The 27,917-nt window shown below is 40.4% G+C and overlaps 1 protein-coding gene and 1 long non-coding RNA gene across 2 annotated transcripts in view; one reads left to right on the top strand and one right to left on the bottom strand.

Annotated features, from left to right (window-relative positions):
* The window catches only part of LOC127462239 (collagen alpha-1(VII) chain-like), a 142,766-nt gene that overhangs the window by 39,416 nt on the left and 75,433 nt on the right, over nucleotides 1–27,917 (bottom strand). The window contains exons 55-69 of the mRNA XM_051770693.1: nucleotides 26,878–26,913; nucleotides 26,745–26,789; nucleotides 25,167–25,211; nucleotides 23,912–23,947; nucleotides 21,267–21,302; nucleotides 17,347–17,406; nucleotides 15,915–16,040; nucleotides 14,468–14,539; nucleotides 13,684–13,719; nucleotides 13,363–13,422; nucleotides 11,117–11,161; nucleotides 7,134–7,169; nucleotides 5,420–5,455; nucleotides 431–487; nucleotides 245–316 (exon numbers count right to left, since the gene is read on the bottom strand). Of these exons, the coding sequence (XP_051626653.1) occupies nucleotides 245–316; nucleotides 431–487; nucleotides 5,420–5,455; nucleotides 7,134–7,169; nucleotides 11,117–11,161; nucleotides 13,363–13,422; nucleotides 13,684–13,719; nucleotides 14,468–14,539; nucleotides 15,915–16,040; nucleotides 17,347–17,406; nucleotides 21,267–21,302; nucleotides 23,912–23,947; nucleotides 25,167–25,211; nucleotides 26,745–26,789; nucleotides 26,878–26,913 (798 nt within the window). The remainder of the gene's footprint in view (nucleotides 1–244; nucleotides 317–430; nucleotides 488–5,419; nucleotides 5,456–7,133; nucleotides 7,170–11,116; nucleotides 11,162–13,362; nucleotides 13,423–13,683; nucleotides 13,720–14,467; nucleotides 14,540–15,914; nucleotides 16,041–17,346; nucleotides 17,407–21,266; nucleotides 21,303–23,911; nucleotides 23,948–25,166; nucleotides 25,212–26,744; nucleotides 26,790–26,877; nucleotides 26,914–27,917) is intronic.
* LOC127462244 (uncharacterized) lies at nucleotides 862–1,240 on the top strand. Its single transcript, XR_007900368.1, has 3 exons — nucleotides 862–928; nucleotides 963–1,098; nucleotides 1,201–1,240. It is a non-coding gene; the product is annotated as an uncharacterized LOC127462244 (long non-coding RNA).

Genomic DNA, 27,917 nt, shown 5'->3' with positions numbered 1-27,917 from the left:
CTCCTCTCCCTTTCCAGGCTGGAACTGGGGGAGTTTGTCCTCACACTGGGTTTTCCAGTGGGCAAATTATGGGATCACAGGATGGTTTGGGGTGGGAAGGACCTTAAGGATCATCCAGCCTCACCCTCTACCACGGGCAGGGACATCTCCCACTATCCCAGGTTGCTCCAAGGGATCCAGGGACACTTCCAGGGACACTTCCAGGGATCCAGGGAGTGTCCCCACAGCCCCAGGATGTTCCTACCTTGTCTCCCACAGGTCCATCCTCTCCCTTCTCTCCTTTGTCTCCATCAAATCCCGGCAGTCCCTGCTCACCCTGGAAGGCAAGACGGGAATTCTGGGATGGGCGCATCGATCCGGGGAGGATCCCGTCGGATCCACCAATGGCAGGGGAGGAACAACTTCCAAAATCCACCAGGGACAAACTTACGGGATCTCCTTTGCTGCCTTTGTAGCCCTGAGGTCCAAAAAGAGTCGTGGTGTCCCCCTGGAAAAAGGAGACACAGAGAGAGATGGACACAGGGGTGGGAATGCCCTTGGAATGATGGGTGAAAAGAAGGGAATAAGTGGGAATTCCCACATAAATAAAAGTGTTTCCCAGACTCATCCAGGTGCCAGGCAAGGTATGAGTGCCCCAAAATATTAATTGTGGGGATTAATCATCCTGAACTGAAAGATGGATGAGGAATGTGCATGGAAAACTGCGAGTCCTGGGGTCTGTTATCCCGAAAAATGTTTGGGATCCGCTGGGATGGCCCCAGCCTGGTTGTCAGGGGTGGAAATGGAGCTGAGCACGGAGCCAGCTCCCGATTTGGGGCTGTCAGAGGTGGGAGAGATCCGTGGATTTGGGGCTGTCAGAGGTGGGACAGATCCATGGATTTGGGGCTGTCAGAGGTGGGATGGATCCATGGATTTGGGGTTGTCAGAGGTGGGATGGATCCGTGGATTTGGGGCTGTCAGAGGTGGGACAGATCCATGGATTTGGGGCTGTCAGAGGTGGGATGGATCCATGGATTTGGGGCTGTCAGAGGTGGGATGGATCCATGGATTTGGGGCTGCCAGAGGTGGGAGAGATCCATGGATTTGGGGCTGTCAGAGGTGGGATGGATCCATGGATTCGGGGCTGTCAGAGGTGGGACAGATCCGTGGATTTGGGGCTGTCAGAGGTGGGAGAGATCCGTGGATTTGGGGCTGTCAGAGGTGGGAGAGATCCATGGATTTGGGGCTGCCAGAGGTGGGAGGGATCCATGGATTTGGGGCTGCCAGAGGTGGGAGGGATCCATGGATTTGGGGCTGTCAGAGGTGGGATGGATCCATGGATTTGGCGCTCGGGGTGAGGGGTTTCCGTCTCTTCCCGGGGGTTGGAGCTGGGAAGGGGCAGGATGGGGAAGGGATCTGCCCTTGGAATTGGGATTTCTGGCCATGGAGTGGCACCGAGGGCACCCTCAGAGGTGGCTTTTGGAGGGACAGACCCCCCAAAATTCCACCCAGGGAATCCCACCTGGAAAGGGTTTGGAAAGGATTCCCTTCCCGCCCTGCAGGGTTACAAACTCAAATCCCTGCTCAGGGCGGTTCTCTCTCACCGCTGGACTCTCATCCACCCACATTCCCAAAAATCCGATTGCTTTTTCTGGCAGTTTATCCAACTCATACCAGCAGGAGCCCCGGCCCTGCTTTAATATCCGGGATTAATATCCTGGATTAATATCCCAGGGTTTAATATCCCGGTTTAATATCCCAGGGTTTAATATCCTGGTTTAATTTCCTGATTTAATATCCTGGTTTAATATCCCGGGGTTTAATATCCCAATTTACTATCCCAATTTAATATCCCAATTTAATATCCTAGTTTAATATCCCGGTTTAACATCCTGGATTAATATCCCAGGGTTTAATATCCCAGTTTAATATCCCAGTTCAATATCCCAGGGTTTAATATCCCGGTTTAACATCCTGATTTTATATCCCAGGGTTTAATATCCTGGTTCAATATCCCAGGGTTTAATATCCCAGATTAATATCCTGGATTAATATCTCGGATTAATATCCTGGATTAATATTGCAGTGTTTAATATCCCGGTTTAATATCCCAGTTCAATATCCCAGGGTTTAATATCCCAGATTAATATCCTGATTTAATATCCTAGGGTTTAATATCCCAATTTAATATCCCGATTTAATATCGCAGTTCAATATCCCAGGGTTTAATATCCCAGTTTAATATCCCAGTTTAATATCCCAGGGTTTAATATCCCAATGTAATATCCCAAGTTAATATCCCAGTTTAATATCCCAATTTAATATCCCACTTTAATATCCTGGTTTAATATCCTGATTTAATATCCCAGTTCAACATCCCAGGGTTTAATATCCCAGGGTTTAATATCCTGGTTTAATATCCCGATTTAATACCTGGGTTTAATATCCCGATTTAATACCCGGGTTTAATATCCCGATTTAATATCCCAGGGTTTAATATCCTGATTTAATATCCCAGGGTTTAATATCCTGATTTAATATCCCAGGGTTTAATATCCCGGTTTAATATCCTGGATTAATATCCCAGAGTTTAATATCCCAATTTAATACCCCAGGGTTTAATATCCCAGCTTAATATTCCAGGGTTTAATATCCTGGTTTAATATCCTGGTTTAATATCCCGGTTTAATATCCTGGATTAATATCCCAGATTAATATCCCAGGGCTTAATATCCTGGTTTAACATCCCCGTTTAATATCCCAGGGTTTAATATCCTGGTTTAATATCCTGGATTAATATCCTGGATTAATATCCCAGGGTTTAATATCCCAGGGTTTAATATCCCAGGGTTTAATATCCCGGTTTAATATCCCACAGTTTAATATCTCAGGGTTTAATATCCCGGTTTAATATCCTGGTTTAATATCCCGATTTAATATCCCAGGGTTTAATATCCCGATTCAATATCCCGGTTTAATACCCCAGGGTTTAATATCCCCTCCCGCTTCCCAGCTCCAGAGGGTCTCTTTTAAACCCAGGAGGAATTTTGGGGAACAAAAGGCAGGATAAAAATCCCTCCGTTTACGCCACAACCCCCGGGATTCACATTCCCTGTTGGATCAAGGCAGGAGAAGAAGCAGAGCCGAGAAAGGAACAAACCCCGCGCCAATTATCCCAATTATCCCAATTATCCCTCCTCCTCCTCCCGGCTCCCGTTTTTATCTCGGATTCCACCTCATCTTTTGTTAAAGGAAAAACGCATCACACATTCCTTCGGCCCTTTTCAAAGAGGCAAATTAAGGGTCGATTTGCCTCCGGGAGAGGAAAATTAAGGATTGATTGGTCTCCGGGAGAGAGAGCGAATTCCTCTTTTTTCTTTCTTTTTTTTTTTTTTTTTTTTTAAAAAAAGCAGCTTCCTCGGAGAGCAAAAAAAATAAAAAAAATAAAAGAATAAAAAAATCGAGGCCTTTCATCATCTCATCATCTCATGACTCAAAAGGCAGAGTCGTCATTTGAGTTTTGTTGGGTTTTTTTCCCTCTAAAATCTCATTTTCTAACAAAAAACCCACCAGGCACAGCCTTTTTTTTTTTTTCCAGCAGCGAATTTTTCCGGCTGTTATTTTTCGTTATGACCCGCTCGGGGCTTCTGGAAAAATTGGGCAAAATTTGGGGTCATCCCCCGAAATCAGGGAGGGAAATTTTTCTTCTGGTCTTAATTGGCAGGAGGGATTTTTTTTTTGTGCCTCTCCCCCCCCCCCCGGACAAATAGTTTTCCCCAAAAATGACTTTTCCTTGGGGTTTTGGAGGATCCTGTTAAAATTTAGGAGCCAGGCACAATTCCAGCCCTGGAGAGGGGTGTCCTGGGCAGGGATGGGATTAATAAAGGGGGTTTAAAAGGGTGGAGATTCCCAGGAAGGATTTTGGGATCTGTGGGTTGTCTTCTCATTTCAGACACAACATGGATCCAGGTTTTTCTGGGAGTGAAAGAAGTTGTTCCAAGGGAAACTCCAATGGGATAGAAGGAAAAACATCTCCCAAATGCCTGAGCAAGACAAGAGGGACACACAGGAAATCCTGGACCTCAAATCCCAAAGATTCCATTGGCAGTGGGATTTTAATCCAGGCACAACACCATGGATGGAAAGCAGGATTTCAAGTCCTCTCCTAAGGAAGGGATTTGCATCCCATCACCTGGAATCTTGTCCAGTGCAGGGATGGGATCACTAAAGTGGGTTTGGAGTGGTGGAGATTCCCAAGAAGGATTTTGGGATCTGTGGGTTGTCTTCTCCTCATTTCACACACAACATGGATCCAGGTTTTTGTTGGAGTGAAAGAAGTTGTTCCAAGGGAAACTCCAATGGGACAGAAGGAAAAACATCTCCCAAATGCCTGAGCAAGGACAAGAGGGACACACAGGAAATCCTGGACCTCAAATCCCAAAGATTCCATTGGCAGTGGGATCTTAATCCAGGCACAGGGATAGCAAACAACACCATGGATGGAAAGCAGGATTTAAAGGACAAGAGGGACACACAGGAAGTCCTGGACCTCAAATCCCAAAGATTCCATTGGCAGTGGGATCTTAATCCAGGCACAACATCATGGATGGAAAGCAGGATTTAAAGTCCTCTCCTAAGGAAGGGATTTGCATCCCATCACCTGGAATCTTGTCCAGTGCAGGGATGGGATCAACAAAGGGGGTTTGGAGTGGTGAAGATCCCAAAAAATGAGTTTGGGATCTGTGGGTTGTCTTCTCCTCATTTCACACACAACATGGATCCAGGTTTTTGTTGGAGTGAAAGAAGCTGTTCCAAGGGAAGCTCCAATGGGATAGAAGGAAAAACATCTCCCAAATGCCTGAGCAAGGACAAGAGGGACACACAGGAAATCCTGGACCTCAAATCCCAAAGATTCCATTGGCAGTGGGATCTTAATCCAGGCACAGGGATAGCAAACAACACCATGGATGGAAAGCAGGATTTAAAGGACAAGAGGGACACACAGGAAGTCCTGGACCTCAAATCCCAAAGATTCCGTTGGCAGTGGGATCTTAATCCAGGCACAACACCATGGATGGAAAGCAGGATTTAAATTCCTCTCCTAGGGAAAGGATTTGCATCCTGGGAACCCTGTTTAGAGCTAAACTCCCCCAATATAATCCCACAAAATTCCTGAAGCTCCAGACATTGGAAAACACGTCTAAAAATCCCACAGAATCGTGGAATCATGGAATGCCCCGAGCTGGAATGACAATCAAGTCCAAATCCCCGATCCCAAGAATTCCCACCCTGTGCCCGAAAACATTGTCCAGGTTTTTCCCCATTTATGCCCCTGCCTTGTAGGATCTCTGACTCATTTAAACAATTCCCTGGAAAACCCTGGAAACTTTTTCCCCCCTCCAACCCCATCCCAAAAATTCCCCCTCTGGAATGTCCTTACTCTTTCTCCTTTGGCTCCCGGAAGTCCCCGATCGCCCTAAAAACGAGAAAGGGGGGGAAAAAAAAAGGCAGTGAGTTTTTCGCAGGCCACTGATTCCCACTAAAATCTATCCCAGCTGGAATTCGGCTCCTCTGGGCCCTCTGGAAAATTATTAATTCCCGAAAAAAAGCTTCGTGTGGAGCCAAAATTTCTTGGAAGAAGACCCGGAGGCCTGAGGGGTTTTGAGCTCAGCGATTCCAGGATGTGGATCCGCCGCTGGAATTCGGCCTTCCCGCGGGATGCGGCATCTCCAGGATGGAGGGATGTGCCCATCCCACATCTGGGATGGGATGGAATCCCTGGATCAGAAAGGTTTTCCCAGATTTCCACTCAAATCTGGCATCAGCTGTTCCCAGGAGATTCGCTTGGAATATCGTGGAACGTGAGGATGAGGGGGGAAGTCATTCCTGGTGGGAATAAGTGCTCTGGGTGGTGTGGGAAGAGCAGGAGAAGGGGGAAGCCTGTGAGGACCAGGAATGTGGAGACAGGCTTTAAAACCTGGAATTCCAGGTGGGAAAGCTGCCTGGATCTCTCTGCCAGCGGTCTATCCCTCACAGTTCCCTGCTCTTCCCAAGGATTCCCGGTGGGATGTGGGAGAAGGAGGCCCAGGGGAGGATGATTCCAGTTTCCTGGTGGGAATTCGGCCTGAGGGACAAATCCCAAACCCTCCTCCCCCAGGGAGGAAACCTGTGAGGACCAGGAATGTGGAGACAGGCCTAAAAACTTGGAATTCCGGGTGGGAAAGCTGCCTGGATCTCTCTGCCAGCGGCCTATTCCTCACATTTGGGGTGTGGTTCTCAGCTCTTCCCAAGGATTCCTCACATTTGGGGTGTGGTTCTCAGCTCTTCCCAAGGATTCCTCACATTTGGGGTGTTGTTCTCAGCTCTTCCCAAGGATTCCACGTCTTAGGATGGCCCAGAGAATTCCAGAGGTCCCTTTCTGCCCAGAATCCCACTTTTCCTTCCCAAAAAACCTCGGGATGTCCCCTCAGCCAGCACAGGGAGCTGCCCAAGGTGCCCTCCCAGCCCCCCCTCAGGAATATTCCCGCTGTTTTAACGGGAATATCAGCGGGGTGGGTGAGATGATGGTGGGAAGAGTGGGAGAAGTGGAAGCCTGAAGGGACCAGGAATGTGGAGACAGGTTTTAAAACATGGAATTCCAGGTGGGAAAGCTGCCTGGATCTCTCTCCCAGAGGCCTATCCCTCACAGTTCCTGGCTCTTCCCAAGGATTCCCGGTGGGATGTGGGAGAAGGAGGCCCAGGGGAGGATGATTCCAGTTTCCTGGTGGGAATTCGGCCTGCAGGACAAATCCCAACCCCTCCTCCCCCAGGGGGGAAACCTGTGAGGACCAGGAATGTGGAGACAGGCCTTAAAACCAGGAATTCCGGGTGGGAAAGCTGCCTGGATCTCTCTGCCAGCGGCCTATTCCTCACATTTGGGGTGTGGTTCTCAGCTCTTCCCAAGGATTCCATGTCTTGGGATGGCCCAGAGAATTCCAGAGGTCCCTTTCTGCCCAGAATCCCACTTTTCCTTCCCAAAAAACCTCGGGATGTCCCCTCAGCCAGCACAGGGAGCTGCCCAAGGTGCCCTCCCAGCCCCACCTCAGGAGATTCCGGGATTATTCCCGCTGTTTTAACGGGAATATCAGCGGGGTGGGTGAGATGACGGATCTTACTCTTTCCCCTTTGGCTCCCGGGAATCCTTTGAGACCCTGGAAAAGAACCGGAAAATGCGTGAGAAGGTGAATCCTGGAAGGGGGAAGACGGAGGGAAGAGGAGATTCCATCCCAAGGTTTCCAAGGATGGAATTCCAGGCTCCACCGGGGAGGAATTGCTGGGGTAGCTTCTCCTCTGCTTTTTTATTTTTATTTTCGTAGATATTTTTTATACTTTATTTTCTTTTTTATTTTCATTTAATTTCATTTTTATTTATTTTATGTGATTTTATATTTTTATTTAAGTTTTATTTATTTTTATTTTTATTTAAGTTATATTTTTATTTAATTTTTATTTATTTTTATTTAATTTTTATTTATTTTTAATTTTTATTTTCATATATATTTTTCTTCTATATTTTCTTTTTTAATTTCTTGTAATTTCATTTCTATTTAATTTATTTATTTATTTATATTTTTATTTAATTTTTCTTTATATTTATTTTATTTTTCTTTTTTGTTTCATTTTTACTTATTTTATTTATTTTATTTATATTGATATTTTTCTTCTTTTTAAATTTTCTTGTAATTTCATTTTTATTTATTTATTTATATTTTTATTTAAATTTTCTTTATTATTATTTTATTTTTATTTTCTTTTTTATTTCATTTTTACTTATTTTATTTATTTTTATTTATATTGATATTTTTATTCTTTATTTTCTTTTTCATTTTCTTTTAATTTCATTTTTATTTATTTTATTTTATTTATTTATATTTTTATTTAATTTTTCTTTATATTTATTTTATTGTTCTTTTTTCCTTTTTATTACATTTTTACTTTATTTATTTTTATTTCCATTTATATTTTTCTTCTTTTTTCTTCTTTATTTTCTTTTTATTTAATTTTTTAATTTAATTTAATTTATTTATATTTTTATTTAATTTTTCTTTATTTTTATTTTATTCTTTATTTTTATTTCATTTTTACTGATTTTATTTATTTTTATTTATACTTTTATGCTTTATTTTCTTTCTTATTTTCTTCTTATTTCATTTTTTTCTTTTCTTTTATTATTTAAATTTTTATTTATATTTTCTTTTCCTTTATTTTCTTTTTTATTTTATTTCCATTTAATTTTTATTCTTTTACTTTTATTTTGTTTTTTCTTTTTTCTTTCCTTTTTCTTGTCTTTTTATTTAATTTTAATTTATTTTATTTATTTATATTTATAATTATATTTATATTTTATTTATTTTATTGTATTTTTCATTTTTATTTTCTTTTACTTTCATTTTTATTTCTTTAATTTATTTATGTTATTCTTTTTCTTTTTTATTTTCCTTTTTATTTTATTTTGATTTCATTTTAACTCCTTTTATTTTTATCTTATTTTACATTTTCTTTTATTTTCTTTTTTATTTCCTTTAATTTAATTTTTGTTTATTTAATTTTCATTGGTTTTATTTTTACTGTAATTTTATTTATTTCTATTTTATTTCTATTTTATTTTCTTTTTTAATTCTTTTCTTTTCGACTTTTTTCATAAATTACATTTTATTTTTTCAATTTTATTTTTCATTTTATTTTCAGTGTTATTTTTATTTTATTTTCATTTCATTTTTAATTCCGTAATTTATTTTTCTCTTTATTTTATTTTTCCTTTTTTCTTTTATTTTCTTTTTAATTTTTTTTTCATTTATTTTTTCTTTTTTCTTTTATTTTTCTTTTATTTTCATTTCCTTTTTAATTCATTCATTTATTTTCCTCTTTATTTTATTTTCCCTTTTTATTTTCTTTTTAATTTTCTTTTTATTTATTTTTTATTTTCATTTATTTTTCTATTTATTTTTTAGTGTTTTAATTTAATTTTTAATGATTTCATTTATTTTTATTTTTCTTCTATTTTTCCTTTTTATTTTCTTTTTATTTATTTTATTTTTACTTTTATTTATTTCTCTTTTTCTTTTTTTAGTGTCATTTTTACTTAATTTTTATTTCATTTTTAATTATTTCATTTATTTTTACTTTTATTTTTCCTTTTTATTCTCTTTTTATTTATTTTATTCTCTATTTTTATTTTTTTTAATTTTCATTTTATTTAATTTTTATTTATTTTATTGATTTTTATTTTTATTTTATTTTTTGATTTATTTTCTTTTTCTTTTTTTAGGGTTATTTTTATTTTATTTTTATTTAATTTTTAATGATTTCATTCATTTTTATCTTTATTTTATTTTTCCTTTTTATTTCCTTTTTATTTATTTTATTTTTACTTCTAATAATTTTTATTTTTCTTCTTTAATGTCAATATTATTTCATTTTTAATTCTTTCATTTATTTTTATCTGTATTCTATTTTTCCTTTTTATTTTCTTTTTAAATTTCTTTTTATTTATTTATTTTTTATTTTTATTTGGTTTTCTTTTTCTTTTTTAATGTCATTTTTATTTTATTTTATTTCATTTTTAATTCTTTCACTAAGTTTTATCTTTATTTTTCCTTTTTATTTTCTTTTTATTTATTTTAGTTTTACTGCATTTATTTTTTCCTTTTAGTGTTATTTTTATATTATTTATATTTCATTTTTAATTCTTTCACTTATTTTTATCTTTATTCTAATTTTTCTTTTTATTTTCTTTTCTATTTTCTTTTTATTTATTTTCTTTTTTATTTCTTTTTATCTTTCTTTTATTTTTATTTTCGTTTTCATTTTATTTAATTTTAATTTATTTTATTGATTTTTATTTTTTATTTTTATCTTTATTTTCTTTTTAATTTTCTTCTTATTTATTTTCCTTTTTGTTTATTTTCATTTAAATTTTTATTTTAATTTTAATTTCTTTTCTTTATTTTTATCTTTTATTTATTTTTATTTGTCTTCTTTTTTATTTTATTTTATTTTCATTTTATTTTTAGTGTTATTTTTATTTCTTTCATTTACTTTTATCATTTTATTTTTCCTTTTCTATTTTCTTTTTTATTTTCTTTTTATTTATTTTATTTTTTATTTTTATTTATTTTTCTTTTTATTTTTTAATGTTATTTTTATTTTGTTTTTATTTCATTTTTAATTCGTTCATTTCTTTTCCACTTTATTTTATTTTTCCTTTTTCCTTTTTAATTTTCTTTTTATTTATTTATTTTTAATTTTTATCTATTTTTATTTTTCTTTTTATTGTTATTTTTATTTCATTTTTATTTCATTTTTAATTCTCTCCCTTATTTTTATATTTATTTTATTTTTCCTTCTTATTTTCTTTTTTTATTTTCTTTTTATTTATTTTCTTTTTCTTTTTATTTCTTTTTCTTTTATTTTTATTTTTTATTTTCATTTTATGTAATTTTTATTTATTTTATTTATTTTTATCTTTCATTTATTTTATTTAATTTTTAAATTTTTTCTTTTTTATTTTATTTTCGTTTTATTTTTATTTTATTTTCTATTTTTTTTACTTTTTCTATTTCCTTTTTCCCCCTTCATTTTTTTCATTTAATTTTCCTTTTTTTCCTTTTTTTTATTTTTTCTATTTCCTTTTTTCCAATTCTTTTTCACTTTTTTCACATTTTATTTTTTAACTAAGTCCCTCGATTTTACTTTTCATTTTATTTCTACTGTTATCTTTAATTTCATTTCTATTTCACTTTTATCTTTGATTTCTTTTTATTTATAATTTATATTAATAATATAAATATTATTTATTTAGATTACATATAATTAATATAAATACCAAAGAAATATTATTTTAATTATATATTATTAATATAACATAATATAAATTTTATTTATTTAGATTATATATAATTAATATAAATACAATAGAAATATTATTTTAATTATATATAATTAATATAAACATAATCTAAATATTATTTATTTAGATTATATATAATTAATATAAATATAATCAAAATATTCTTTATTTATATTAGATATAATTAATCTAAATATAAAATAAATATGATTTATTTATATTTTATATATATATTTAATCAACACTCACCATCATTCCCATGGGACCCCGGAGTCCCACGATGCCCTTGTCACCCTGGGGGGATGGAGCGGAATTCCATACACAATTCTCCATGGATCTGGATCCAAGAACCTCAAAGATCCACAATTCTCCATGGATCTGGATCCAGGAGATCCAAAGATCCACAATTCTTGATGGATCTGGATCCAAGAATCTCAAAGATCCTCAATTCTCCATGGATCCACAATTCTCCATGGATCTGGATCCAAGAACCTCAAAGATCCAGAAATCTCCAGGTATCTGGATCCAAGAGTCTCAAAGATCCAGAAATCTCCATGGATCTGGATCCAAGAGTCTCACAGAGAATTGAGGAATTCTCCATGGATCTGGATCCAAGAGCACCAAAGATCCTCAGTTCTCCATGGATCTGGATCCAGGAGATCCAAAGATCCAGAATTCTCCATGGATCTGGATCCAGAAGATTCAAAGATCCACAATTCTCCATGGATCTCGATCCAAGAGCCTCAAAGATCCTCAATTCTCTATGGATCCGGATCCAAGAGTCCCAAAATTCCACAGTTCTCCATGGATCTGGATCCAAGAATCTCAAAGATCCACAATTCTCCATGGATCTGGATCCAGAAGATTCAAAGATCCACAATTCTCCATGGATCTGGATCCAAGAGCCTCAAATATCCAGAATTCTCCATGGATCTGGATCCCAGAGCCTCAAAGAGAATTGAGGAATTCTCCATGGATCTGGATCCAAGAATCTCAAAGATCCTCAATTCTCCATGGATCCACAATTCTCCATGGATCTGGATCCAAGAGCCTCAAAGATCCACAATTCTCCATGGATCTGGATCCAGGAGTCTCAAAGATCCTCAGTTCTCCATGGATCCTCAATTCTCCATGGATCTTGATCCAAGAGTCTCAAAGATCCAGAATTCTCCATGGATCTGGATCCAAGAGTCTCACAGAGAATTGAGGAATTCTCCATGGATCTGGATCCAGGAGTATCAAAGATCCAGAATTCTCCATGGATCTGGATCCAAGAATTCCAAAGATCCTCAATTCTCCATGGATCTGGATCCAAGAGCCTCAAAGATCCACAATTCTCCATGGACCTGGATCCCAGAGTCTCAAAGATGCAGAAATCCCCATGGATCTGGATCCAGGAGCCTCAAAGATCCTCAATTCTCCATGGATCTGGATCCAAGAATTCCAAAGATCCTCAATTCTCCATGGATCTGGATCCAGGAGTCTCAAAGATCCAGAATTCTCCATGGATCTGGATCCAAGAGACTCAAAGATCCAGAATTCTCCATGGATCTTGATCCAAGAGTCCCAAAGTTCCATAATTCTCCATGGATCTGGATCCAGGACATCCAAAGATCCAGAAGTCTCCATGGATCTGGATCCAGGAGCCTCAAAGATCCAGAATTCTCCATGGATCTGGATCCAAGAACCTCACAGAGAATTGAGGAATTCTCCATGGAGCTGGATCCAAGAATCTCAAAGATGCAGAAATCCCCATGGATCTGGATCCAGGAGCCTCAAAGATCCACAATTCTCCATGGATCTGGATCCAGGAGATCCAAAGATCCAGAAGTCTCCATGGATCTGGATCCAAGAATCTCAAAGATCCTCAATTCTCCATGGATCCTCAATTCTCCATGGATCTGGATCCAAGAATCTCAAAGGTCCATAATTCTCCATGGAGCTGGATCCAAGAGCCTCAAAGAGAATTGAGGAATTCTCCATCAATCTGGATCCAAGAATCTCAAAGATCCTCAATTCTCCATGGATCTGGATCCAAGAGCCTCAAAGACCCTTAATTCTCCATGGATCCTCAATTTTCCATGGATCTGGATCCAAGAGTCTCAAAGATGCAGAAATCTCCATGGATCTGGATCCAGGAGTTTCAAAGATCCTCAATTCTCCATGGATCTGGATCCAAGTGCCTCAAAGATCCTCAATTCTCCATGGATCTGGATCCAGGAGCCTCAAAGATCCAGAATTCTCCAGGATGGAGAGGCCAACTGAGGGCCACCACACCCCCTCAGTTCCCAGCTCCTCAAACCATCCCGCTGGGAACTCCTGGAATTCCAGAGGATGTGACTCCAGAGGGTCTTGGCCAGAAGGAGACCAGAACTTCTCCAGGGGCAGGAGGAAAACGAACATTCCCGGGCCTGGATGTGGGAGCGGGAGGTGATGGAACAAGGAAGGGCTTGGATTCAGGAAGCCAAGCCAGGAATTTTTCCAGAGGGACCTACCCGAGGGCCAGGAATTCCACGGGGACCTCTGGGGCCGGAGACTCTGACGCCGGATTCTCCCTGTGGAGCAGAGAACCCCTTCCCAGGTCACACCGGGAGCAGAGACACCCCATCCCAGAATTCCCGATGAGTTTGGTCACAGGAAGAGTCCGGAGCCTCAATTCCATGGGATTCCTGCTCGCTCCGGAGGATCCTCCGGCAACCACAGGGAAGGAGGGAATGAAGGTGAACTGGGGCTGGAATGGCGGGAGAGGGACAGGGATAAGGAGCCGGGAAGGGCAGTGGGATGTCCCATTCCCACCCCAGGAGGTTGGTACTGACCTTGTTGCCTTTGGGTCCGGGTGTCCCGGGAATCCCCTGGAGGACAAGGAAAACAAAACAGGAGGACTTCGCTTTCCGAGTCATGGAATCCCAGAATTGGTTGGGTTGGAAAGGAAGGAATTCTTTGCAGAGAGGGTGCTCAGCCATTGGAATGGGCTGCCCAGGGAAGTGGGGGATTCTCCATCCCTGGAGGTGTTTAAGGACAGACTGGATGTGGCATCAGTGCCATGGGCTGGGAACCACGGCGGGGTTGGATCAAGGGTTGGGCTGGAGGATCTCAGAGGTCCCTTCCAACCCAGCTGATTCTGGGATTCTGGGATTCCTGCCCAGCCCAACTCCCAGCTCCCTTCCTGCCTGGCTGCTCTCCAGCCCCTCTGGCCCAGCCTGCAGCTGCAGGGGCTTCTTGTGGCCCAAGGGCAGGACCCGGCCCTTGGCCTTGGGGAACCTCAGCCCCTTGCAATCAGCCCATGGATCCAGCCTGGCCAGGGCCCTCTGCAGAGCCCTCCTGCCTTCCAGCACATCAACACTCCCCCAGCTTGGGCTCACCTGCAATGTGCTGATGGTTCCCTCCATCCCCTCATCTAAATCATCAATAAAGACATTAAACAGGACTGGGCCCAGCACTGATCCCTGGGGACACCACCAGTGACCTCCCTCAATTCCTTCCTATCCCAGCGCTCCAAAGGGGTGAAAGGACACCCAAAAGGACACCCAAAGCAGGATGCTGGATGTCCACAGGACCTCAACCTCTCCCCCAGGCACTGGCACAATGTCCCAAACTCACCTCTTTTCCTGGCGATCCCAACGCTCCCGCGGGCCCAGGGATTCCATTCCGGCCTCTCCTCCCGCGTTCCCCCTGGAAAACAAAATCCTTGGAGAGGAGAACACGCTGATGGGAAAGGTCCTGCTTTCCCTCATTTGGATAAAAGGCAGGAGCTGGTGCTCTGGGCGTTCCCCAAGGAGGAGGAAGAGCCTCAAGGAGAGGGAATTCCAGCTACGCCGGGACCTTCAGCTGAGGAATGTTGATGCCCCCATCCCTAAAAAGAGACTTATCCATTGATTCCTCTGTTCCTGAGGGTTCCTGATCCCAACCCCCCCGGTGCTCAACACCCCTGTTCTTCCCAGTCACCTCCTCAAAGATCCACAATTCTCCATGGATCTGGATCCAAGAATCTCACACATCCAGAAATCTCCATGGATCTGGATCCAAGAGCCTCAAAAATCCACAATTCTCCAAGGATCTGGATCCAGGAGCCTCAAAGATCCTCAATTCTCCATGGATTTGGATCCAAGAGCCTCAAAGATCCAGAATTCTCCATGGATTTGGATCCTAGAGACTCAAAGATCCTCAATTCTCCATGGATCTGGATCCAAGAATCTCAAAGATCCAGAATTCTCCATGGATCTGGATCCAAGAGCCTCAAAGATCCTTAATTCTCCATGGATCTGGATCCAGGAGCCTCAAAGAGAATTGAGGAATTCTCCATGGATCTGAATCCAAGAGCCTCAAAGATCCAGAATTCTCCACAGATATGGATCCAAGAGCCTCAAAGATCCTCAATTCTCCATGGATCTGGATCCAAGAGCCTCAAAGATCCTCAATTCTCTGTGGATCTGGATCCAGGAGATTCAAAGATCCACAATTCTCAATGGATCTGGATCCAAGAGCCTCAAAGATCCTCAATTCTCCATGGATCTGGATCGAAGAGACTCAAAGATCCACAATTCTCCATGGATCTGGATCCAAGAGACTCAAAGATCCACAATTCTTGATGGATCTGGATCCAAGAATCTCAAAGTTCCTCAGTTCTCCATGGATCTGGATCTAGGAGATTCAAAGATCCAGAATTCTCCATGGATCTGGATCCAAGAACCTCAAAGATCCAGAACTCTCCATGAATCTGGATCCAGGAGACTCAAAGATCCACAATTCTCCATGGATCTGGATCCCAGAGATTCTGATTAACAGGATTAAATTTAAAAGGTGAAACCCAAGGATTTGGTTGGAGCTCCACTGCTTTGGGGTTCTTTCACCTCGAGGGACGTCCCCCTGCCCCACATTTTGGGGCCTTTATTTTGGTCTTCATTTCCTTTCTCTGATCCCATCAACGCTCTTCCCTCTCCTTTTGCAAGGATTTCTTCCTGTTTTTCCTCACCCCGTGTGGAATCGGGATCTGGAGACCTGGATTCCCACCCTGAGGTGACAAACACAACCCATGGTGTCCCCTCACCTTCTGTCCCGGCATCCCAGGCAGACCTGGAGCCCCTCTGTCCCCCTGGGATCCGGGAATTCCGGCGTTGCCGTGGATGCCCTGGATGCCCCGAGCTCCTGGAGGTCCCGGGGCTCCCGGCTCGCCCTGTGGAGCGAATCACAAGGAATTTTGGGGATTAGGTGGGATTTTAAGTGTCCCTCTAAAAGTCCAGGAGGAAGCCTGGGGTGTCTCCTTGAGTTCACACGACCCCAGTTTGGGACACCCCTTCCAGTCCTGGCCCATAAGGGAGGACCCAAATCCTGCAGACCTTCAGGAGAATCCAGACCCTCCTGAACTTCAGGAGAACCCAAACCCTGCAGACCTTCAGGAGAACCCAAACCCTGCAGACCTTCAGGAGAATCCAAACCCTCCTGAACTTCAGGAGAACCCAAAACCTGCAGACCTTCAGGAGAATCCAAACCCTGCAGACCTTCAGGACAATCCAAACCCTGCAGACCTTCAGGACAATCCAAACCCTCCTGAACTTCAGGAGAATCCAAACCCTGCAGACCTGGAACATCCCAAGGGATCACTGAAATTGAGATGAGACCACAATTCCCTGGATTTTTTTTCCCAGCCCTATTTCACAGCCTGATCCAGCTGAGGTGAATCCAAACCCTCCTGAACTTCAGGAGAATCCAAACCCTGCAGACCTTCAGAGGGGATTCCAAACCCTTCAACATCCCAAGGGATCACCGAAACTGAGATGAGCCCACAATTCCCTGGATATTTTTCCACAGCCCTATTTCACAGCCTGATATAGTTGAGGTGAATCCAAACCCTGCAGACCTTCAGGAGAATCCAAACCCTCCTGAATTTCAGGAGAATCCAAACCCTCCTGAACTTCAGGAGAATCCAAACCCTGCAGACCTTCAGGAGAATCCAAACCCTCTTGAATTTCAGGAGAACCCAAACCCTGCAGACCTTCAGGAGAATCCAAACCCTACAGACCTTCAGGAGAATCCAAACCCTGCAGACCTTCAGAGGGGAATCCAAACTCTCCTGACCCAGAACATCCCAAGGAATCACTGAAACTGAGCTGAGCCCACAATTCCTTGGATATTTTTCCCCAGCCTGATCCAGCTGAGGCTGTCCCTGCTCACCGATGACCCTGAAATGTCCCTTCCAGCCCAAACCATTCTGTGATTCCATGATATTTACCCTCTGGACCTTAAGGCTTTGAAAAGGCCCTTTAGAGGACACAGGACATTCCCTCTGTTCCAATCCCATGGAATGGTGTTCCTGCCTTTCCTGCCTTCCCAGGCTTCCCTTCCTGCCTTTATCCCTGCAGCTGCAGCTCCAAAGCCTTTGTTTTCCAACACCCAGGGGTGGAAAACAAAGGATAAAGAGAGATAAATCCCAAAAAAACCTCCCCAAGTGAGATCCTAACTGGAAGAGAAGAATGTCCCACCTTAAATCCAGGTGGCCCAGCCTGACCAACGGGACCTCTGAACCCAATTCCTGGTTCTCCCTGTGGAGAGAAGGTGAGGAAAAAAATCAGGATTACTCCAGGACTAGTCCTGTGGAGCCATCACAGCCAAATGGTGCTCCCTGGACAACCAGATCCTTCAGAGCTGATCCCAAGGGATCCCACAGCCAGATGGCGCTCCCGGGACAACCAGGTCCTTCTGAGCTGATCCCAAGGGATCCCAGAGACACATGGTGCTCCCTGGACAACCAGGTCCTTCTGAGCTGATCCCAAAATATCCCACAACCAGATGGTGCTCCCAGGACGCCCAGGACCTTCTGAGCTGATCCCAAAATATCCCACAACCAGAAGGTGTTCTCTGGACACCCAGGACCTTCAGAGCTCATCCCAAAGGATCCCACAACCAGATGCTGCTCCTGGGACACCCAGGTCATTTGGAGCTGATCCCAAGGGATTCCACAAGCAGATGCTGCTCCTGGCACACCCAGGTCCTTCCCTGATGATCCCAAGGGATCCCACAACCAGATGGTGCTCCCTGGACATCCAAGTCCTTCAGAGCTGATCCCAAGGGATCCCACAACCAAATGCTGCTCCCAGCAGACACCCAACCCAGCACCTTTGGAGCAGATCCCAAGGGATCTCACAAGTGGATGCTGCTCCCAGGACACCCAGGGCCTTCCCAGATGATCCCAAGGGATCCCAAAGCCAGATTGTGCTCCCGGCAGACACCCAGGACCTTTGGAGCTGATCCCAAGGGATCCTACGGCCAGATGGTGCTCCCCGGACACCCAGGACCTTCTGAGCTGATCCCAAGGGATCCCACAACCAGATGGTGCTCCCTGGACACCCAGGACCTTCTGAGCTGATCCCAAAGGATCCCACAACCAGATGGTGCTCCCTGGACACCCAGGGCCTTCCCAGATGATCCCAAGGGATCCCACAACCAGATGCTGCTCCCGGCAGACACCCAGGTCATTTGGAGCTGATCCCAAGGGATCTCACAACCAGATGGTGCTCCCTGGACACCCAGGTCCTTCCCAGATGATCCCAAGGGATCCCACAACCAGATGGTGCTCCCTGGACATCCAAGTCCTTCAGAGCTGATCCCAAGGAATCCCACAGCCAGATGCTGCTCCCGGGACAACCAGGTTCTTCCCAGATGATCCCAAGGGATCCCACAACCAGATGGTGCTCCCAGGACACCCAGGGCCTTCGGAGCTCATCCCAAGGGATCCCACAACCACATGGTGCTCCCAGGACACCCAGGGCCTTCCCAGATGATCCCAAGGGATCCCACAAGCAGATGGTGCTCCCAGGACACCCAGGGCCTTCGGAGCTCATCCCAAGGGATCCCACAACCAGATGGTGCTCCCAGGACACCCAGGGCCTTCCCAGATGATCCCAAGGGATCCCACAACCAGATGGTGCTCCCAGGACACCCAGATCTTTCAGAGATGATACCAAAGGATCTCACAACCAGATGCTGCTCCTGGGACACCCAGGACCTTCTGAGCTGATCCCAAAATATCCCACAACCAGATGGTGCTCCCTGGACACCCAGCTCCATCAGAGATGATCCCAAGGGATCCCACAACCAGATGCTGCTCCCTGGACAGCCAGGGCCTTCCCAGATGATCCCAAGGGATCCCACAACCAGATGGTGCTCCCTGGACACCCAGGTCATTTGGAGGTGATCCCAAGGGATCCCACAAGCAGATGGTGCTCCCAGGACATCCAGGTCCTTCCCAGATGATCCCAAGGGATCCCACAACCGGATAGTGCTCCCTGGACACCCAGATCCTTCTGAGTTGATCCCAAGGGATCCCACAAGTAGATAGTGCTCCTGGGACACCCGGGTCTTTCCCAGATGATCCCAAGGGATCCCACAACCAGATGGTGCTCCCTGAACATCCAAATCCTTCAGAGCTGATCCCAAGGAATCCCACAGCCAGATGCTGCTCCCTGGACAACCAGGTCCTTCCCAGATGATCCCAAGGGATCCCACAGCCAGATGCTGCTCCCTGGACACCCAGGACCTTCTGAGCTGATCCCAAGGGATCCCACAGCCAGATGGTGCTCCTGGGACACCCAGGACCTTCTGAGCTGATCCCAAAGGATCCCACAACCACATGGTGCTCCCTGGACACCCAGGTCATTTGGAGCTGATCCCAAGGGATCCTGCAACCAGATGGGGCTCCCGGCACACCCAGGGCCTTCCCTGATGATCCCAAGGAATCCCACAACCAGATGGTGCTCCCTGGACATCCAAGTCCTTCCGAGCTGATCCCAAGGGATCCCACAACCAAATGGTGCTCCCGGGATACCCAGGGCCTTCTGAGCCGATCCCAAGGGATCCCACAACCAGATGGTGCTCCCTGAACATCCAAATCCTTCAGAGCTGATCCCAAGGAATCCCACAGCCAGATGCTGCTCCCTGGACAACCAGGTCCTTCCCAGATGATCCCAAGGGATCCCACAGCCAGATGCTGCTCCCTGGACACCCAGGACCTTCTGAGCTGATCCCAAAGGATCCCACAACCACATGGTGCTCCCTGGACACCCAGGTCATTTGGAGCTGATCCCAAGGGATCTCACAACCAGATGCTGCTCCCGGGACACCCAGGGCCTTCCCAGATGATCCCAAGGGATCCCACAGCCAGATGGTGCTCCCTGGACACCCAGGGCCTTCGGAGCTATCCCAAGAGATCCCATAACCAGATGCTGCTCCCGGGACACCCAGATGCTTTGGAGCTGATCCCAAGGGATCCCACAGCCAGATGGTGCTCCTGGGACACCCAGGTCATTTGGAGCTGATCCCAAGGGATCCCAGAGCCACATGGTGCTCCCTGGACACCCAGGTCATTTGGAGCTGATCCCAAGGGATTCCAAAAGCAGATGCTGCTCCCTGGACAACCAGGTCCTTCCCAGATGATCCCAAATCCCACAACCAGATGGTGCTCCCTGGACACCCAGATGCTTTGGAGCTGATCCCAAGGGATCCCACAGCCAGATGGTGCTCCTGGGACACCCAGGTCCTTCCCAGATGATCCCAAGGGATCCCACAACCGGATAGTGCTCCCTGGACACCCAGATCCTTCTGAGTTGATCCCAAGGGATCCCACAAGCAGATAGTGCTCCTGGGACACCCGGGTCTTTCCCAGATGATCCCAAGGGATCCCACAACCAGATGGTGCTCCCTGAACATCCAAATCCTTCAGAGCTGATCCCAAGGAATCCCACAGCCAGATGCTGCTCCCTGGACAACCAGGTCCTTCCCAGATGATCCCAAGGGATCCTACAGCCAGATGCTGCTCCCTGGACACCCAGGACCTTCTGAGCTGATCCCAAGGGATCCCACAGCCAGATGGTGCTCCTGGGACACCCAGGACCTTCTGAGCTGATCCCAAAGGATCCCACAACCACATGGTGCTCCCTGGACACCCAGGTCATTTGGAGCTGATCCCAAGGGATCCCGCAACCAGATGGGGCTCCCGGCACACCCAGGGCCTTCCCAGATGATCCCAAGGAATCCCAGAACCAGATGGTGCTCCCTGGACATCCAAGTCCTTCCGAGCCGATCCCAAGGGATCCCACAACCAAATGGTGCTCCTGGGATACCCAGGGCCTTCTGAGCCGATCCCAAGGGATCCCACAATCAGATGGTGCTCCCTGGAAAACCAGGTCATTTGGAGCCGATCCCAAGGGATCCCACAACCAGGTGGTGCTCCCGGGACATTCCAGGGAGCTGATCCCACTGGATTCTCCAGTGCCCTCCCTGATTCCTCAGCTCCGGAGGTCACCCGGACACCTTTCCACGGGATGAGGAGGAAAAGGGATACGGGAAAAGGAGAGCAGGAGGGAAATTCCCGGTGGGAGAAGAGACATCCAACTCCGTTCTTTACCTTCTGACCTTCTTCTCCCGTGTCCCCTTTGGAGCCCTGGGAAAAAAAACAGGGAATCACCAGGAAAAATATCAATATATAATTAATATAATTATGGGATAAATAAAAATGTATAGAAATATAGGAGAAATAGAAATAGGTAATAAATAGAAATATAGGATAAATAGAAATAGATAATAAATAGAAATATAGGATAAATAGAAATTTAGACAAATACAGGAAAAATATAAATATATAATAAATATACTTACAGGATAAATAGAAATTTATAGAATATAGGATAAATAGAAATATAGGGCAAATAGAAATATAGGATAAATAGAAATTTATAGAAATATAGGTTAAATACAAATCTATGATAAATAGAAATATATAATAAATACAAATATTGGATAGATATAAATTTATACAAATATATGATGGATAGAAATATTGGAGAAATAGAAATTTATAGAAATATAGGGTAAACATAAATATATGATAAATAGAAATACGTGGTAAATAGAAATAAGTAATAAATAAAAATATTGGATAAATATAAATTTATAAAAATATATGATAGATAGAAATATAGGAGAAACAGAAATGTATATGAAATAGAAATTTATATAAATACAAGAAAAATATAAATATATGATAAATATAATTATGGAATAAATAGAAATTTATAGAAATATAGGAGAAATAGAAATAGATAATAAATAGAAATATAGGATAAATAGAAATTTATATAAATATAGGGTAAATATAAATATATGATAAATAGAAATACGTGATAAATAGAAATAAGTAATAAATAAAAAATGTTGGATAAATATAAATTTATACAAATATATGATAGATAGAAATGTAGGAGAAATAGAAACGTATGTAAATGTAGGGTAAATACAAATCTATGATAAATAGAAAGATGTGATAAATAAAAATATTGGATAAATACAAATTTATACAAATATATGACAGACAGAAATATATAATCAATAGAAATATAGGATAAATAGAAATTTATAGAAATATAGGGCATATATAAATATATGATAAATAGAAATCTGTGATAAATAGAAATATTTAATAAATACAAATATTGGATAAATATAAATTTATACAAATATGTGATAGATAGAAATACAGAGTAAATAGAAATGTATATTAAATAGAAATTTATACAAATACAGGAAAAATATAAATATATAATAAATATAATGATAGGATAAATAAAAATTTATATAAATATAGGAGAAATAGAAATTTGTAGAAATACAGGATAAATAAAAATATATAATAAATATAATTATAGGAGAAATAGAAATTTATATAAATATAGGGTAAATATATGATAAATAGAAATATGTGATAAATAGAAATATTTAATAAATAAAAATATTGGATAAATATAAATTTATAAAAATATATGATAGATAGAAATATAGGAGAAACAGAAATGTATATGAAATAGAAATTTATATAAATACAAGAAAAATATAAATATATGATAAATATAATTATGGAATAAATAGAAATTTATAGAAATATAGGAGAAATAGAAATAGATAATAAATAGAAATATAGGATAAATAGAAATTTATATAAATATAGGGTAAATATAAATATATGATAAATAGAAATACGTGATAAATAGAAATAAGTAATAAATAAAAAATATTGGATAAATATAAATTTATACAAATATATGATAGATAGAAATGTAGGAGAAATAGAAACGTATGTAAATGTAGGGTAAATACAAATCTATGATAAATAGAAAGATGTGATAAATAAAATATTGGATAAATACAAATTTATACAAATATATGACAGACAGAAATATATAATCAATAGAAATATAGGATAAATAGAAATTTATAGAAATATAGGGCATATATAAATATATGATAAATAGAAATCTGTGATAAATAGAAATATTTAATAAATACAAATATTGGATAAATATAAATTTATACAAATATGTGATAGATAGAAATACAGAGTAAATAGAAATGTATATTAAATAGAAATTTATACAAATACAGGAAAAATATAAATATATAATAAATATAATGATAGGATAAATAAAAATTTATATAAATATAGGAGAAATAGAAATTTGTAGAAATACAGGATAAATAAAAATATATAATAAATATAATTATAGGAGAAATAGAAATTTATATAAATATAGGGTAAATATATGATAAATAGAAATATGTGATAAATAGAAATATTTAATAAATAAAAATATTGGATAAATATAAATTTATAAAAATATATGATAGAAATATAGGATAAAAAGAAATGTATATGAAATAGACATTTATATAAATACAGGAAAACATAAATATATAATAAATATAATTATGGAATAAATAGAAATTTATAGAAATATAGGAGAAATAGAAATAGATAATAAATAAAAATAGAGGATAAATTTTATAGAAATAGATAATAAATAGAAATATAGGATAAATAGAAATTTATATTAATATAGGGTAAATAGAAATAGATAATAAATAGAAATGCGTGATAAATAGAACTATTTAATAAATACAAATATTGGATAAATATAAATTTATACAAATATATGACAGATAGAAAACTAGGATAAATAGAAATGTTGTCCTGCAGTCTGTGGGAATTCCAGACCTCACCTTTTCTCCGGGTTTTCCTGCCTCTCCGGGCTGCCCCTGCAAGGCAAATCCAGTCACATTCCAGAACTTCTTCTCCCTCCCTCCTTCCCTTCCTTCTTCCCTCTTCCTGGTCTTCCTTCCTCCCAAAAATCCGTGTCCCACCACCCTAGAGCTGCTGTTTGGTCCCTCTCGACCTTTTCCTGCCAAAAACATTCCCAAAATTGGGCTTTGTGAGGCCTTTTTTCCATCCCTGTGTTTCCTTGTCTTTCCTGATCCAGCAGAAAATCAGGAAAGCCCCTCCTGGATTTTTAGACTCATGGAAGAGGATCATTCCAGTGTTTAGGTTGGAATTCACCTCTAAGATTATGGATCCCTCTCAACATTTTCCTGCCAAAAACATTCCCAAAATTTGGCTTTGTGAGGCCTTTTTTCCATCCCTGCGTTTCCTTGTCTTTCCCAATCCAGCAGAAAATCAGGAAAGGCCTCCCTGGATGTTTAGAGTGGTGGAAGAGGATCATTCCAGCATTCAGGTTGGAATTCACCTCCAAGATTATGGCTCCCTTTCAAATTTTTCTGCCAAAAACATTCCCGAAATTGGGCTTTGTGAGGCCTTTTTTCCATCCCTGAGTTTCCTCATCTTTCCCGATCCAACAGAAAACCAGGAAAAGCCCCTCCTTGGATTTTTAGACTCATGGAAGAGGATCATTCCAGTGCTTAGGTTGGAATTCACCTCCAAGATTATGGATCCCTCTCCACCTTTTCCTGCTGAAAACATTCCCAAAATTGGGCTTTTTGAGGCCTTTTTTTCATCCCTGTGTTTCCTCATCTTTCCTGATCCAGTAGAAAATCAGGAAAGCCCCTCCTGGATTTTTAGAGTGGTGGAAGAGGACCATTCCAGCGTTTAGGTTGGACTTCACCTCCAAAATTATGGATCCCTCTCCACCTTTCCTGCTGAAAACATTCCCGAAATTGGGCTTTTTGAGGCCTTTTTTCCATCCCTGCATTTCCCTGTCTTTCTCAATCCAGCAGAAAATCAGGAAAGCCTCTCCTTGGATTTTTAGAGTGGTGGAAGAGGATAATTCCATCATTTAGGTTGGAATTCACCTCCAAGATCATGGATTATTCCCGAGTGTGGCGGCGCTGCCGGAAGGAGGGCAGAGGTTCGGGAATAAAGGTGGGAATGTGGCAATCCCAGTTTCCATCGGGATGTTCCAGCTGCCTCTCCCTTTCCAGACTTTCTGAGCACAGGGAATTTTGGGAAAACCCCCACCTCTACCTTTTCTCCTTTGTCCCCGCGCATTCCGGGAGCTCCCGTTTCTCCCTGGAAAAAACAGGGATTTATAAATTTATATTGATATTTATATTTATTTATTTAAAATTTATATCGATATAAATATCTATTTCTCCTATATTTCTATGGATTATATATTTTTATCTATCATATATTTGTAGAAGTTTCTATTTGACCAATATTTTTTATTATAATTTCTATGTATCCTATATTTATATAAATTTCTATTTATCCTATAATTGTATTTAATTATATATTTATATTTTTCGATATTTGTAGAAATTCATATTTATCTAATATTTTTATTATATATTTCTATTTATTATATATTTCTCTCTATCATGTATTTGTATAAATTTCTATTTACCCAATATATATATTTATTATATATTTATATTTATCCTATATGTATATAAATTTCTATTTATCCTATAATATATTTATTAAATATTTATATTTTTCCTATATTTGTATAAATTTCTCTTTAGCCTATATTTCTATTTATCATATATTTATATTTACCCTATATTTATATAAATTTCTATTTATCCTATATTCCTATTTATTATATATTTCTATTTACCATATATTTATATAAATTTCTACTTATCCTATATTTCTATTTATTATATATTTCTATTTCTCCTATATTTCTATAGATTTCTATTTATCCTATAATTATATTTATTATATATTTATATTTTTCCTATATTTGTATAAATTTCTATTTATCCTATATTAATATTTATTATATCTTTATATTATCTTTATATTATCTTTATATTATATTTATATTTATCAGTTATTTACTGTATATTTATATAAATTTCTATTTATCCTATATTCATATAAATTTCTATTTATCCTATATTCTATTTATTATATATTTATATTCATTATATATTTGCATAAATTTATATTTATTCTCTAATTATATTTATTCTCTATTTATATTTATTATATATTTGTACAAATTGCTATGTATCCTATACTAATATTTATTATATATTTATTTTACACATTTATATTTACTGTATATTTCTAGAAATTCATATTTATCCTATTCTGCTATATATTATATATTTATATTATATATTTATATTTATTATTATATATATTGTGTTATATTTATTATTTATTTATATTATATTTATATAATATTTATATAACGTCATATTATATTTATATTATATTTATATAATATTATTTACATTATATTTAGATTAAATATATATTATATTTATATTATATTATATTATTGTTACCATATTATATTTATATAATATTAGTCATATTATAATTATTATTTATACTATATTTATATTATATTTATATAATGTCATGTTATATTTATATTATATTATTTATATCATATAATACATATATTATATTATTTATATCATATTTATATTTACCAATTATTCATATAAATTTCTATTTCTCCTATATCCCTACAAATTCCTATTTATCCAGCATTTCTCCGTATCCTCTATTCCCATTTCTCCCATATTCCCATTCCCATCCATCCCTATTTTCCATTAAAATTGTCATTAAAGCACCGACCTTTTGGCCCCGGGAAGGGGGATCTGCCGGGATCGTTCCCTCCTCCTGCAAGGAAAAAAAAAACCGGGATGTGCCGGGATTCGGGATCAGCCGCCTCCTCCCGGGGAAGAGGAGCATGGATTGGGAGCTGGACCTTCATTTTCCTGGGATGGGGAGGGCCTGGAGACGCCTGGAATGGGAAAGAGGAGAGGGAAAGGTGGGAAAGAGGAGAGAGAAAGGTGGGAAAGAGGAGAGGGAAAGGTGGGAAAGAGGAGAGGGAAAGGTGGGAAAGAGGAGAGGGAAAGGTGGGAAAGAGGAGAGGGAAAGGTGGGAAAGAGGAGAGGGAAAGGTGGGAAAGACTCCTCGGAGGAGGGAGGGGTTGGGAAGCAAGTGGGGAGGCTGCAGGAATATCCAGGGAAGGGGAGTGTGCCCTGGGATTGGCAGGACACTATGGAAAAGGTTCCCAGGGATCACCTGAATCCCATGGAAAGGGTTCCTAGGGATCACCTGAATCCCATGGAAAGGATTCCCAAGAAGCACCTGAATCCCATGAAAAGGGTTCCTAGGGATTATCAGAACCCCATGGAAAGGGTTCCCAGAGATCATCAGACCAGGGATCAGCAGAACCCCATGGAAAGGGTTCCCAAGGATCACCTGAATCCCATGGAAGGAGTTCCCAGGGATCAGCAGGACCCCATGGAAAGGGTTCCCAGGGATCAGCAGAACCCCATGGAAAAGGTTCCCAAGGATCACAGAATCCCATGGAAAGGGTTCCCAGGGATCAGCAGAATCCCATGGAAAGGGTTCCCGTGGATCTTCAGAACTCCCAGGAAATGGTTCCCAGGGATCACCAGAACCCCACTGAAGGAATTCCCAGGGATCACCAGACCAGGGATCATCAGAATTCCATGGAAAGGGTTCCCAAGGATCAGTTGAATCCCACCGAAGGGTTTTCCAGGGATCACCAGAACCCCATGGAAAGGGTTCCCAGGGATCAGCAGGACCCCATGGAAAGGGTTCCCAAGGATTACCAGAACCCCACTGAGAGGTTCCCAAGGATCACCAGAATCCCCTGGAAAGGGTTCCTGTGGATCAGCAGAACTCCATGGAAAGGGTTCCCAAGGATCACCTGGATCCCTCTGACGGAGTTCCCAGGGATCAGCAGAACCCCATGGAAAGGGTTCCCAGGCATCA

The sequence above is a fragment of the Manacus candei genome, unplaced genomic scaffold, assembly GCF_025592945.1.
Source record: "Manacus candei isolate 608988 ecotype Guabito, Panama unplaced genomic scaffold, ASM2559294v1 h1tg000123l, whole genome shotgun sequence".
Classification (NCBI taxonomy): Eukaryota; Metazoa; Chordata; class Aves; order Passeriformes; family Pipridae; genus Manacus; species Manacus candei.
This window is presented reverse-complemented; position numbering and strand designations above follow the sequence as displayed.